Here is a 14612-nt window from a genome sequence, read left to right on the forward strand (position 1 = left end):
GGCCCAACCGGGCTCCCCGGGGGCTTCCGCGGGCGCACAGCGAGGGCTGGGGAGGCTGTAGTAAGTAGCAGTAAAACAGAATTACCTGCAGAGCGGAGAAACTTCGTTTCTTCTCCCCCTCCCTACCCAGTTAAATGCCTTGTTAGTGGGTGTTTTGGAAACTAGCCGTAATGTGGCTTTAGAATTGCTCACCCCGAGTTGTTTTTCTTAATCTGATCATATGGTCGTTCGTGAATAGTTTTGGGTCGTTTGTATCAGCTTCGAGATGAGGAGTAAGTCCTCGGATGCACAAGGGTAGCTGTGTTGAGTGTGTTACTTGTCAGCTGATAAACAACATGGTAATTCCCTGAGAAGTCTTTACTTAACAAATGTTAATGAGTGCAGTGTAGGCTCAACCCTCGGGAAAGTTGCATCAGCAGCTATGGATTATCCAGTCACATATGGAGAGGGGGTGGCTTCTGCCAGATTGCATGCATCTGACTTTCAATTTAAGAGTTATGGATTGTGGAGATCTTTCATTGTTTTCTTAGTTTCCTTCATTGTTTTCTTCATTATTTTATGTGCTATTTGTTTAACAGTTTTCATTAGGTAAACAGATGTGCTGTGCAGCAGCGCTTTTTTTTTTTTTTTGTTTGTTTGTTTGTTTTTCTTCTCTCTTCTCATTCTCCTGGGAATGTCCTTTGTAGGTTATGCTGAAAAGGTATTTGTTGTTCTGTCTTGAACCTTGGTTCCAAGAGGGCTCCGTGAGGAACTGCTGCAGTATCCAGCTCTCTGCCACAGAGTACTGAAAGCTGGGCTCAGGGCTGGAGGAGAGCACAGATAACTCCCTAGTATTAATCTGGTTTTCCCTATGGAAAACGCAATACTCTTACAGGGACTTCTGTGTCACCTCGATTATTTCACTGTGTTCTGGGCTGAAGTGCTTGGACTCACTGAAGAGGGTGGACAGAGCTCTTTGTGGCTATTTTAAGGCATACATAAACGTCTTTTGCAACGCATGTGCCAAAGAATATTACTAACAGAATTGGATTTGATCAAGCGGTTCAACAAGCACTTCCTTCTAATAATCTGTGTGCCCCCTTTGACTATTTTTCCCTCCTCTGACATGAATATGCTTGCATGTGAAACATGGTAGTTAAACCTTCACAATCTCTAACATCAAAAGCAGCATAGTTGTTTCTGGTTGACCTCTTGGTGTCTGGCTGCTACAGTTGGCAGGCCATGCAGATGCCCTGTCAGCAATGTAGATCTCTTGTTCCTGCAACTGTGGCTTTTCGGCAGGTCCTGGGTGTATGCGTGCAGTGCTTGTTTAGGCGGCTTTTCTACTGCAGCTCCCTCTCCTACTGCTGAGAATGTACCGACTCACACAGAAACTTGCTGAAATTGGAAGCTGCAAATCTAATGGATAGAATGTAATTCCATTTTGTCAATACACAAGAGCTATGGGAGAAGAAAGAATAACAGAAGACTGAAGCAGCAGATTACCTGGCTAGGGCTTTTAGGAGTCCGCTGTGTTTTCTGTTTGCCTCAAAACTTTGCTTGATTTCTTTCTTAACTTTCAATGGCATAGAGAAGGCTCATCTTCGGAAAGTGTGGGACTTCATTCTTGTCCTGTTGGGTCAGTTTGAGGTATCCAGTTCCCCACGATAACTGTTTTCTTTTATGCTTTCGTCAGCACCTTGCTTGTCCTATTTGCACAAGTCAAGTGAAAGACACAGGGTGGAGGGGTGGGTATTTAAGATGCTTGCTTAGAAAGAGTACACATGTAAGCATTAAGTGTTCTGTAAGAGGCTGGAAGTTTCGTCTAAGTCCTAGAAATCATCCTGAAATCTGGAAATACGGATCTTGAAATAATAATTTAAAACACGGTCTCCACAACAAGCATTTGATTTAATTATGCTATCTTAAGAAAAGCCTTCAGCTACTAAGCACAGCAAAATTATATTGGCAACTATCCTTCTGTTAATCTTGCATAAGTGTCAGGTTGTTGCAATATGGAGCAGGTGGAATATGCATGATGCACTGGTGTCTCCAAATAGTGGAAAAATCCCTTAATTTATTTGTGAATTTTTTTCTTTTATTAGGTATTACTAGAAGCACAGAAAGAACTGGTGGACTACAAAGGACTTGGTATAAGTGTTCTTGGTAAGACTAAAAAATATATTGGTTTTTTTTGTTTTTTTGTTTGGGTTTGTAATTTTTTTTAGAATTTAGATGTTTAACAAATTCTTTAATAAAACTTCTTCATCTTGGTATTTCAACTCTTTTTCTTTACTAATACCTTATTCTGCTACTATGTATATTCAGAGAATACTTTTTCACACTGATTTTCTACCATTCATCCGACCATAAAGTGATACATAGCCAGATGTTTAGTGATCCAAACGAAGGACTAGAGGAAAAAAAAGATAACTAATCTATTGAGAACATTAGTACTTTTGGACCACTGGGCAGGGGTATGAATGTGTATATATATAGCAATATATAAAAAAATGTAGGTATCTGTGAAATACTGTATGTGTATACACATATTATCCACAGATATACACATGCTATATGTGTGTGTATATATAGATATCATATATAGGATCTTACATACTGTGTGGCAGAACACTTCAGATGCAGTTGATGTATAGCATCCTTCCCATTAGGAAGGCAATGCAGTCCTGTCATAAGGAGGAAGTGTCTTCTGCACCATATGGATAACTAACTGGCTTTTCAGCTCCAGTTGCAGAAAAACTTTATGCAAGAAGATGGTCAGCATTTTACTAGTTCTATGAAAATGATTGTTTGATAAAAGTAGAATGTGCACCAGTCTTCAGGATTTGGATTCATGTTTAAGTTGTATGCTCTTACTGACGGAAGGAAGCATATGGATTTAATAAAAGAAATTAGTATTAAGTGTGCTTAATATTTAATTAGGATTACGGTGTGAAGAAGCCTTGCTAAAAATAAAAGAACAAAACAAGCCACTACACCTTACTGTATACTTGCTACAGCATAACGAGCAGAGAAAATTCTTAAGAGTGAGGAAAAACTGCACCTTTCTAGGGAGTATTTTTTTTTCCTCACAAATGTAGTTGTTCTGGGGGTAGTAAGGTCATGTGGATGCCAAACGTGAATGGACTGGGTTTGCCTGGATTTGGACAAGACTGGAGGTATAAGTCTTGTGTAGGTGTTTAGGAAGGCTCAGCAATAAGAATAATATGACTTGAAACTGAGAATGGGATTTTCAGGTATTTTAGGTCTATAGTGTAAAAGTTTTAAAGCTTAACACAATTTTTAAATAACATTGATGTATTACCATTTTGTTTCATGTTATTTCTTCTTTCTTTTCCACCAAAGAAATGAGCCATCGGACCTCAGACTTCACAAAAATTTTAAATACAGCTGAAAATCTTGTGCGTGAATTGCTGTAAGTCAGTTACTTCCTGCTTAATTTTGTGCTAGTTGCACGAGTAATGACATATGTGGAGACTGTGGAGACCCTTCCTTGAAAGCACTTGTTTACAGGGGGTGGGTTGCCTTTTGTTTTAGATACTGTGTCTGATAGAGTGATAATATTGGAAAGGACACTGGTATTTTGTTTGTCTGATGCTGATTTATTTGGATGTGACAAAGGGCTTTTATTAGGTTAAGATGCTTTTTATATGTCTACTACACACTCATTAGTTGCCTTTCTTCTGAAATTTTAATTTTGGTCATCTTCATAGAATTAATGAAGGGCATCAACTTTCTTCAAGAAATAAGTGGAAACAACAGAAATCAGTTCCCTAGTGGTACAGGGGTGATCTGTACATTACATGTTTTAGAATCACTGAGCAGGAGCTCTTTTCCTATTTGTAGTGTGACATGTTTTTGAAAGTTTGAAATAAATATATTGTATATTAGGATTAATGTTCTCATAGTAGCTTACAATTTTGGTCATCTCATATAAAAGCTTGACTGTCAATCACAGGCAGAATTATTGACAGAGGGCTTTTAATGATTAGTTTGAACAAATAATTTTTGTGACTGTATAGTCAACTCCTTATGGCATTTGCTTTACACATACAGTTTAATATACAGTTGCACTTGCAACTGAAGGGCCTCAAAGCTGAGTTCTACTCTGAGCACTTTGGTGCGAAGGTCATGGCCCGACGGAAAAGCCATGAAGTGAGCAGTAGCCAAAATTACAAGTGAGCATTAATTCTACTGGAATATCTTCTAAGTTTGTGTGTACTATGATAGTAGGACTATTCAGGAGTGAATTTATTTGATGATATCCAAGGGGGAGAAAAACTTGTTTTCATCCAGTTTTTATCAGTAAAATGTATAGCATTACTCTTAATACTGAAGTTGTTAGTGAAGACCTGTGCTGAGGTAAGTTAATGGGATTTGTTCTAACCTCTTGGCAGATTCTTCTGAAATGACAGTGTTTTTCCTCTGTTGCTGTATGCCGTAAATGCGTAATATCAAGTAGTATGCATCCTGTGTCTTCTGGGAATAATATAGATGGTTATTTCTTGCATGCAGAAATGTACCAGAAAACTACAAAGTCCTTTTCCTCCAAGGAGGTGGATCTGCTCAGTTCAGTGCAGTCCCACTTAACCTAATTGGTTTAAAGGAGGGAAGACATGCAGATTATGTGGTTACTGGAGCTTGGTCAGCAAAAGCAGCTAAGGAAGCAGAGAAGTATGCCAAAGTGAATATTGTTCATCCGAAACTAGGAGCCTATACAAGTAAGTTGATGATTATGTCTGTTCATATGAATGCCTAGCTATTTGAATCACTCTAAAAAACGGTCCAACTCGGCTACTAGGTTACGGAGTGTTAACTAGTTAGAGTTGACTGTCCAGCACTCAAAAGATTGCCTGCCACATCTCCCTATGTTCATCACTGGGAGATCTGTTAGATGTCTTAACATTCTCTAAGAGAAAAGAATTGTGAAACTAGGCTGATCAAATTGCAGAAAATAAGTTGCAAGAAGCAAATGTGTATTGGTAGGAAAATCATCTGGGCTGTCTGATTTTCTTCTTTTTTTATATATACTTTTTGTTTGTTTGTTTGTTTGGCTGAGTTCTTAAGCTATTTGCAGAGATATTGCAAAGTATTTCAGTACACTCAATGAGATTGCTGTGAAATTCAGAAGCATGTCTGGTATCTTAACCTTGTTGGCCCAGGAGATGGGAGACCTGTATTCTGCTAGCTACTTTCAGGGGTTCCCACATACTTGTCTTCCCCACCCATGTGTCATAACAGTCAGTTAGCTCTGAAACAGAAGAGGCATTTCAGCTCTTCCTCTGGATGCTTGTTACTGGACATAACTTAAGCTGAATGAACACAGTGTAGAAGGAAGAAAAAGGTTAACTGTAACTGAGGCATTAGGAGTTTTTATGAGACAGTCTCTGCCAAGAACTTAAGTGTATAATTTGTATATACATAAATAATTTTTGGGGTAGGGACACCTGAATTCTGGTTTCTACTCCTGCTAGTCATGCTCACTTGTCTTCCCTTTCGTCCAAATTATAGCATTTGAACTGGGAAAAGTGGCAACAGGAAAGAAAGAATATCCACATGAATTAGTATATTAACAGGTGATTCAGGCACAAACTTGGAAGATCAGTTTATATCCTTTGAGGCACAGGAAGGAGTTCAGCCTACAGCTTTCCAGTCAAGGGAGTGTATCCACCATTTGGCAGCTGTAGATAAGAGGAGAGGCAGTAAGTGATGATGGAGGCCATAACAGCACTTCTTCCCCATGTGTTTTGAAGGAGAGAAGAAAGAGCAACCATTTGTTCTATGCAAAACCTGTTCCGTGCTGTCAGGGCATGCCTGTATTTTGCCTGTTGACAGAAGAAATACTGGTTTTGCAAATGAGTTGCAAAGCTTACATGGGAGGTAGGTAGATAAACTTGTGTTCAGCTTGGGCAAGACTGAAATGCTTCTGGGGATCCTCAGAAATGCAGCTTTGGAGAACTTCGCCGGTGAGAATTGGAAGGATACTTGGAACCAGTGCCTCAATTCTCTGAAATGCTGTTTTGGACCCTGTGGCAGTAGTTTTCAGTCTGGGATTGCAAACCTGATTAAAATCCCTTGAGGAATAAGGGCTGAAAATCAGAAGGGTGTTTGCAAGCTTAATGGTGGCTTGTCACAGAATTTTGTGAATGCACTGATGTATTTCATTTGCAGATAAATTATGTCTTCCTAGTAACAAGGTAATTAATACCTTATACTGCAAAATTATTCTAGGTTTGCACTTAAGTCTTGTGTTAAAGTAAAATTACATGCCAGGAAAATTCCTTATCTCCAGTGACCTTTGGTTTTCTTTTTTTGTCTGTCTCAGACATTCCTGACCCAAGCACTTGGAATCTTAATCCAGATGCATCCTATATCTATTACTGTGCTAATGAGACTGTTCATGGTGTGGAGTTTGACTTTGTACCCGATGTCAAAGGAGCAGTCTTGGTTTGTGATATGTCATCAAACTTCATGTCCAGACCTGTGGATGTTTCCAAGGTACAGTGTTGGACACAGTGGCTGCACAAAGCATTTTCAAACTTGAAAGCATATAATTTGACAGTTTGAAATGTCTGGGTGGCCGGAGATGCTGAGCAGCATAATTCAGGACCTCATGTTTTGTTGATTTTTGTATCTGATAATGAATACAAATTTAAAAATTTAAAATGTAAAGTTTGAGATTTCAGTGCCTACCTGTTCTTTTTATTTTTTCCAGTAAAACCAGGTTGAACTATGATGAAATTGTTCATGTTAATAGCTGTCCAAGTTTGTTTACTGTGTGGTCTTTACTGATGCTGTAGCTGAAAAAGGTATCTTCTGAATCGTATTTAGTCTGTAGATAGTGTATATATATGGATATAGCAGAGTACTGTGAACTGGAGTTTTTGATCCTGCCTCTTACATGGAAAATCTGTAACCCCTTTTAAGCTGATGAAGCTTCCTGTGCCTCACAACTGCTGTGTCCGTTTCAGACAATACGGAGGCAGAACACAGTACTTGCTTACGTTTGTAAAATGTATTAGGAGTGAGAAATTTTACTGACCACTGAGGTATCATGTTTTACCTTTCTTATCTGTGTGTAACAAAAAGAAGGGGCAATTGTTAGTGCATTTGTCTTGGTCTTTCCTGATCTGCCTTTTCAAACAAGTAGATTATGTGATCCTCTGAAATACCAAATTGGTTGAAAATACCATGATCTATGTATGAATTTATTTTAGTGAATTCGCTTGGAGTACTGTGAAATTGGGACAGGCTGCCTTGAGAATTATTTGTGGCTACTAAAAAAACACTTAGCAAATCTTTGGGAAATTTATTGTTCCTCAGTTGAAGGAAGATAGATCGCTCTAATTATAGGCGTGCATGGGATAACAACTGTAGTTGTAACTGCACTTTGAAATCAGAACTTCTAACTCTTCTTTGACTTACAACTTGCATATTTTCAACACATTCTCCAAGCTATTCAGCTGACTTGTACCCTGTTGTATAATGATATTGGAGTATCAATCACTTATAAGATCTACTAGTGGACATATGTAGCAAGTCCTTCTTCTCTTCTGTTAGTTTGGAGTGATTTTCGCTGGTGCTCAGAAGAATGTTGGCTGTGCTGGAGTTACTGTTGTAATAGTACGTGAGGACTTGTTGGGATTTGCACTGAAAGAATGCCCTATAGTACTGGATTACAAAACGCAAGCAGCGAACGGCTCTTTGTATAACACTCCACCATGCTACAGGTAATTTACCCTGCTATTTAAGATCTCCTGTTTGGAAAGCAACTGCACTGCCATCTGCTGCTCTTATTGAGAAAAGCTTCGCAAGCTGAGTATTGCCTTCCAGTCATGGATTCGTTGGTGTGTTTCGCGGGAATCCTGTGAAAACATGGGAAGTGTCCAGCCACATGACTGTAGCAGGCTTTGAGGTAGCCTTGTGGGACTCAGCCATAAAGGACATAATATTTTTAGAAGTTAATATTATATGTCCTAATTCCATTGTGAAAGATTCAGGATCCAATTTTGCCTTTTATGAACTCTCGTCAACTCAGTGGTAGTGCTTCTGTCACTTGCAAGTAGGTAATTTGGCACTTAGTCTTGATTCTTGAACACTCAGTACAGATTTGATTTAATTTGTTCTGAGGTTTTTCGTGGTGTTTGAACCTCCAGACCCCTATATTTGCTGTAAATAGTAGTAAATGTTATTTTTAAAAAAATATTTCTTGTTCTAGCTACACCATTTATTACTGTTGGTTTTGAAATTAAACTGCAAAACATTGTACTAGAGAATAAGACAAACTAATGACTAAATTACCTTTTTAAAAAACCAACTAAACAAACAACCTTCCTTACTTCTTTTCTACCACCTCAGTGTTTGACTTGGCATCCAAAAATGAAATTGGTCTAGCTTCATAATCATTGCTAGCAATCAAGATCATAAAATTGGCATTTAGTTGGTGATTTCATGTATGCAAGAAGCAGAACAGACTACGGGTTGCTCTTCCAATGTTACCGTCTCTTACCTGGTGGTAACTAGTGAAATGATGTCTCTCTTCCCAGTGATTGAAAAGCCTATATTCCGTGATTGATTATTTTCCTGACTGCCAAGTCACACATTCTGGTTTGGACACTCTGTACTTGCACATTCTAGGTTTTAAATCCAGCCATTCATGTTCTCCAAGTACAAAGCTATTTCCATTTGAAAAGTTCTACTTAATCTCAGCACTTAGACCAGAGGAGCAACGCTGTGTTCAAGAAGCAAACCAAATGAAATTCTGCAGCTTTATTTCAGCCACTGCAAAGAACTTCTGAGAAGAAAGTGCTGCTTTAGCTGTAACTCAGTATGTGTCAGTAACATCAACATGGTAGTGGGAGATTAAGGGAGCTGAAAGTAAAGTTAAGCTAGCAGTCTTTCTCCTTTCGGATCACTGCCTTGCCAGATTTCACTCTATCCTACAGACCCACACTGGAGTACACTCCAGGATCCAGAATGTAACACAGACTGAAATGTTGGCAGTGTGCACATCTGTTTGGCTTGGCTCTAAATGCCTGTTCCAGTTCCTGCAAGGAACTGGCAAAGCTTCTTCGTTCTTTTTTTCCTCAGCTCTTTTCCTTGCACTCTCTAATGGCCTGCTGGCAAACAGGCAGGAAATATTAACTGAATTTGCAAAAGATGCTTCAGCAGGATGTTAAATTAAATTAAGGTGATGCTAATGGCTTTAACCTCTTGGCACTACAGAGCTTGACTCTTTGACCCTAATCTGCTTTGCCAAAATTAACAATAAAGTTGCAATAAAAATCTCATTTCCAACCTCCAGAGTACATTTTGCATTTAAAATTGCTCCAGAAACATTACTTTGACATGAAAGAAGGATAAAAGATTTAAGCTGGCTGGGTTTTGTGGATGACTCTAAGGCTGATTTTAAACTTTACTTATCCAAGAAGCTTCGCTCAAGGAAGTGAAGGGTAAGAGGTGAATGTGGCCCTGTGTTTTTGGCAAGGGCACAGGCCTTGCTTAAATCCTTTATGCTAGGGTAGTTGGTAGTGTGCTGACATAAATGTATCAGGATTCTGCTCTTAAAGCTGTAAGGTGCTTTGTGTAAAAGTCAGTCTTCAGTCTTTCTGCAGTGTTCAAACATTTGATGCTGGCATCCCCATAGAAATTAAAAGTAGCGAAGTTTAAACCAGCCTCCTTCTGTGTTTGTGTTAGGGAAATGTGTAGAGTAATGTTGTCTGAGCACTCCCTTGGAATCTGTAATGAAGGGATTAATAAAAGCAAACTTGTTGGGGATATGCCATAAAAACTTGTGAACATGGTTTTTTTTATGTGAAGTGTTGTAGTCATGGGAAATGCCTGACCTTGAACAAGCTGAGTTTTGTAACTAAAGCACAAGGGCAAAAGGCCTCAGGGATTTTTTTGTGTGGTGCTTAGTAACTAGCATTGAAACACTAATACACCCAAGCCACCTGATGCCAGTAGGCTTCCAGATCTCTACTTAGAACTTGAATGGTAATGAATAATTAAGTGTGATATAGCATTATTTGTTTCACCAAACTTCACTGTTCATGTGGGCAAAAGATCTTTTTAAACAGAAATGGGATTATAGTTGTTGGGTTTTTTTTTAATGTTTGAAAATATGATTAGATTTCTGGTATTATTAATGTACGTACATTTGAGGTTCACTGCTGTATCTTTGCTTATAGTAGCTGTGCAGGGTGGATGCCACTCGCTTCTGCACTACCTCTGGCTCTTTCTAGGACTTGACAGACGGTTGTGTAGTCAATGAACTGGCAGTACATGCAGCATGTCTGGGCATGTCCTGGGGAGCCTAGCAGGGCTGCAGGAAACCTGCAAGACTTGTCCTTCTGTGGTGCAAAGGAGGTGGTTTGCTACAACAGATTTGTGTAGCATTTGAATTTCAGGATACTTTATCTGTGTCTGAAAAATATCGTCTGCTTCAAATTGTCATTATCTGTAAAATACTCCAGATTCTGGGTTGTTAAGCACTCTAAAACCAAACATATAGTTCTGTTACTGAAACATTTTGTGGGGTGCTAAACAGGACTGTGTTTTTTTGTTTGTGGTTTTATTTTTTTATTGTTTTGTTTTTTTGTTTTTGTTTTTTTGTTGTTTTGATTTTTAGTAATCTGACTGAAAAATGTTTTTTCCTCTTGTAGTATTTACATCATGGGACTGGTACTGGAATGGATAAAGAATAATGGTGGAGCTGCAGCTATGGATAAACTTAGTTTAATCAAATCACGGATGATTTATGATATTATAGACAAATCTAATGGATTCTATGTGTAAGTTGCTATGCTTTTCCCTTTGTTTTCAACATTTGTTGCAGAGCCAAACATTCATAACTTTTAAGAGTCTGGTTGCAGCATATTTTTAAAGTTACCTTTTCAGTATATAGAAATACCTGTAAGACTACTTGTGCAAAACATTCACTTGGTGACTATTTGTTCAGACTATTCACTTGACAAGGATGAATCTCATTCCAGTAGGAAGTTATTTCAAGTTATCCTGTATAGGTCAGCTGTGAAGCATATTAATAATGTATGTTCTAAAGTTAATAAAATGCAGGAGCCTAGGAGAGGAGTATACAAAAACCAGATATAGAGCTTGTGGTTAGTATGCTTACTCAATCTCTTGCAGGCCAAAACAGAGAAAGTGGCTTGTAAGAAACTGCAGTGGCCACTTTTGCATCACATCCTTGCTACTGTCTCTTTCAGTAGTCAGACTCTGCTTTTTCTCTGTCAAGCACAGAATTTTAATTAGGTAATTATGCTGTGTTCTCAAACAGTTTCTGAAATAGAAAGAGGAAGATCAGACCTGGATGTGGTAAAAATGTAATACAGTTTATTTTCCTCAGTTATTTTTTATGTTTTTCCAAAGGAGATTTAACCCTCCAATTTTTACATGTTGTCGCAAGATGCTTTAAAGCTGATAGGACCCAATATATGTGTAGTTAAAAGCTGATAATATTTGGAATAACTGTAATACTTGCTAAGCTCAAACTAATAACTGACTGTGAAGCTTCACTTTCAGTATAAAATCCACATTTTTGGGACATGATAACTTTCAAGTCAAAGTTAGGATAGGGCAAATGAAATTTGGATTTTAAATTAAAGCTGACTGTAACCTTAATTGGCAGGGATATAGTTTCATCATAATATTTAATACATTCTGCTTATCCATTTAATGAGAACAGCTTTGCCTTTAGCATTGTCATGATCAGGACTGTGATCCTACTCTACTGAAATCCTGAGGGTTTTTCATAAATCTCAGTAAGCAAATGAAGCCTTGAAAAAACATTTTATGACAAATAGAAATCTGTTTCTGACAGGTTGGTCTGTGAGGGGGAAATGCAATGCAGATGAGATGGTAAACATTGGGAAGGTGAAATGGAGCAGTAAAGATCTTACTAAACAATACCTTTAAGACTGGAATTTTTTATGTTCTGTGACTAAAAGGGAGACTTATCTGAAGCTGCTTTCGCAGCTGTAATGTGCCACCTAATCTGTGATATGCCTCACTGGTTAAGCAGTGTAACAAACCATTTAGCAAATGAAGACTTTCTTTCACAAAGTGCTGTGTGCCATTTGCAGTTTGCTTTCCAAAGTCCGTACACTGACTGAGTTATGCAGGATTGCCTTAGAGTAACTGGATCTTCTAAAAGCTATAGCATAGCTACAGTTTTGCAAATATGGGAATGCTTACATGCATAGATAGCCCTTTTTGAAAACTATTTTCCTGGTTGCATCTCAAGTAGAAAATTTTCATGGGCAGATATTATAATTGATCTTTTTTCCTCATCAAAATGGATATATCTGTACAAAGGAGGATCTAAAAAATAGTGATACCCATTCTTTGTCAAATAGAATAATAATAGGTATGAAACTTGCATGCAGTTTATGAGAATTTATTCCTAATAAGTCCCTGCAAGAAACTACATCACAGCCTTAGGAAAGAGTAAATCTGGAGGCTTCATATCTGCTTTGTAACTAGATGCACTAAAGAAAAATATTTAAATCATCCCCCCCACCCCACCCTGTTCTTACCTTCATAAAATAATTGAAGAGAAATTCCACTTTAAATGTATCTTGAATTTTCTAGTTTAGATTAAAGGGAATTTTAAGAGAATAAAGAGCTGTGATGCACCTTGTATGTTGTGGCCATGTATGCAATGCAAGATTCGTTTTACAGGTCTCTACATGAGATGTTCATGATTCTGAATACTAATGTAGAAGGTGGATTGAAAGCACTAACGGAAGTCTCTAATGTCTATGGAAATTTCCTTTCTATACTTCCTTTAGTTCTGAGGAAACTGCTTGAGAGTTAGTCAAAGTTCAGTGTAACTAATCTCACTTACCCTAGGGAATGTAGCTGAGACTGTTGTGAGTGGGGTGGTGGTTTTTAGTATGCCTCCTGTGCATTCTTCTGGGGCAATTTTGAGTATGCCACAAGGGGCTAATAAGCCTTCCACTTATGGTTTCTGTTAGTATACTTGGTTAAAGGAAGGTTGCTTTCTTTCACAGAATGTAATAACTTTTCAGCTATGGAGGAATGACTTTGGTGATAAACAGATGCAGTTTTACTTTCTGAAAATGTATGTAGCTGAAAATGTAAAATTAGCAAAAATGGATTAATCATCCTATTCTACAACTTCTCTAGATGCCCTGTGGAGAAGAAGAACCGAAGCAGAATGAATGTCCCTTTCCGTATTGGCAGTACCAAGGGTGATGAAGCACTGGAAAAGAAATTTCTTGAGAAAGCTGTGGAGCTCAACATGATATCTCTGAAAGGGCATCGGTAAGTGTTAGTCAAATGAATCCCTTTCCTGTGCAGAATAAACTGTTACTACAGTGATACAGCAGTAGGCTTGTGTATTGACTTACCAGTCTTTCTCGCCCACAAGCTGTTCCTTATACTGGTTTGGCATCGCTTGGGAATAGCAGTCTGAGAGAGTAATAGGGGCTGTAACCAGAGACTGTTCGTGGCTCAGCTACTGCTGGAGTGTGGTGGCCTTCAGAGAGCTTTCTCCTCAATTCTGCTGTCTTCTCCAGTTTGGTAAACCTGGCTTTGTGCAAATGTCAGAGAAGGTGACTCTTGAGGTCAGATTCTGTTGTTGTATAAAGCTTTTCATTGTGTGCTTCGTCTGCCTGGTTGCAAGAGTTCCTTCCCATGTTCAGTGGTGTTTATGGGATTAAAACGGATAGTTTTTTGATGTCTTAGGGCTACAGTGTTAGAGCTATAAATAACGAAAAACCACTGAGTTTCTCTAGATTGCAAGCTTGCCATGAAGACTTGAATGTTGCTTCTTATTCACGTAAAATGTGAATTTTTACCCCTTTTGAGTAAGGGTAGGTAAAAATATCTGTGAATATTATTAATGTCTCTTTTCAGAATATGCAAAACCTTTCTGTTTTTTTCCTCTTTTCAATTCAGATCTGTGGGAGGAATCCGTGCCTCTTTATACAATGCAGTGACTGTAGAAGATGTTCAGAAGCTTGCAGCATTCATGAGAAGCTTCCTGCAGATGCATCAATCATAAATGCTGATGGGTTAGAACCATGCTGCACATCTATGGAATAAAAGCTAAAGGGTTTGAGAGTTACTGCGGTACTGCACAGCTGTAACGCACAAGTTATATTTTCTTTTAGTTCCTGTAGCTATTTTAGTTAACTTTAAGGGATTGAGGCTCAATCTTGCAATGACTTGCTAGCCGTGGCTTCACTGAAGGTGAGGATCCCCGAACTGATTAATATTGGTTCCAAAATTTGCAAAACAGTATTCAAATGGGTAGTTAAAACATGAATAGCATTGTAAGATACTATGGATCTGAGTCTGATGCTTGCTTCTAGTCACAAATGAGTTTCGGTAAATGTCAGGAGATAAAATCTCTCATAGGCTTTCTGCAATGCTTTAGAAATACCCTGGGACTGCACAGTGAAGCTAGAACTAATGTTAAGCGTTCTCTAAGGACATCTAGTTAGTTAATCACACATATTCCACCAGCAAGAATATAGTTTAGAAGTCAGTGTCTGTGTTCCTAACTTGAGGACCGTGCCTTCAGACTTCTGCTCCTATGCTTGAAGTACCATCTTAGTAGTTCCACG

General features: G+C 38.4%; 1 protein-coding gene across 1 annotated transcript; it reads left to right on the forward strand.

Annotated features, from left to right (window-relative positions):
* Positions 1 to 2084: 2084 nt before the first annotated feature.
* PSAT1 (phosphoserine aminotransferase 1) lies at positions 2085 to 14373 on the forward strand (the record flags this gene model as incomplete). The annotated part of the gene is made up of 8 exons (XM_010011680.1): positions 2085 to 2145; positions 3346 to 3415; positions 4516 to 4721; positions 6326 to 6498; positions 7561 to 7730; positions 10665 to 10793; positions 13168 to 13305; positions 13942 to 14373. Coding segments are annotated over 8 exons (1053 nt in total), but the record flags the coding sequence as incomplete, so codon positions are not given.
* Positions 14374 to 14612: the final 239 nt, after the last annotated feature.

Source organism: Nestor notabilis, unplaced genomic scaffold (genome assembly GCF_000696875.1).
Source record: "Nestor notabilis isolate BGI_N333 unplaced genomic scaffold, ASM69687v1 scaffold18303, whole genome shotgun sequence".
Classification (NCBI taxonomy): domain Eukaryota; kingdom Metazoa; phylum Chordata; class Aves; order Psittaciformes; family Psittacidae; genus Nestor; species Nestor notabilis.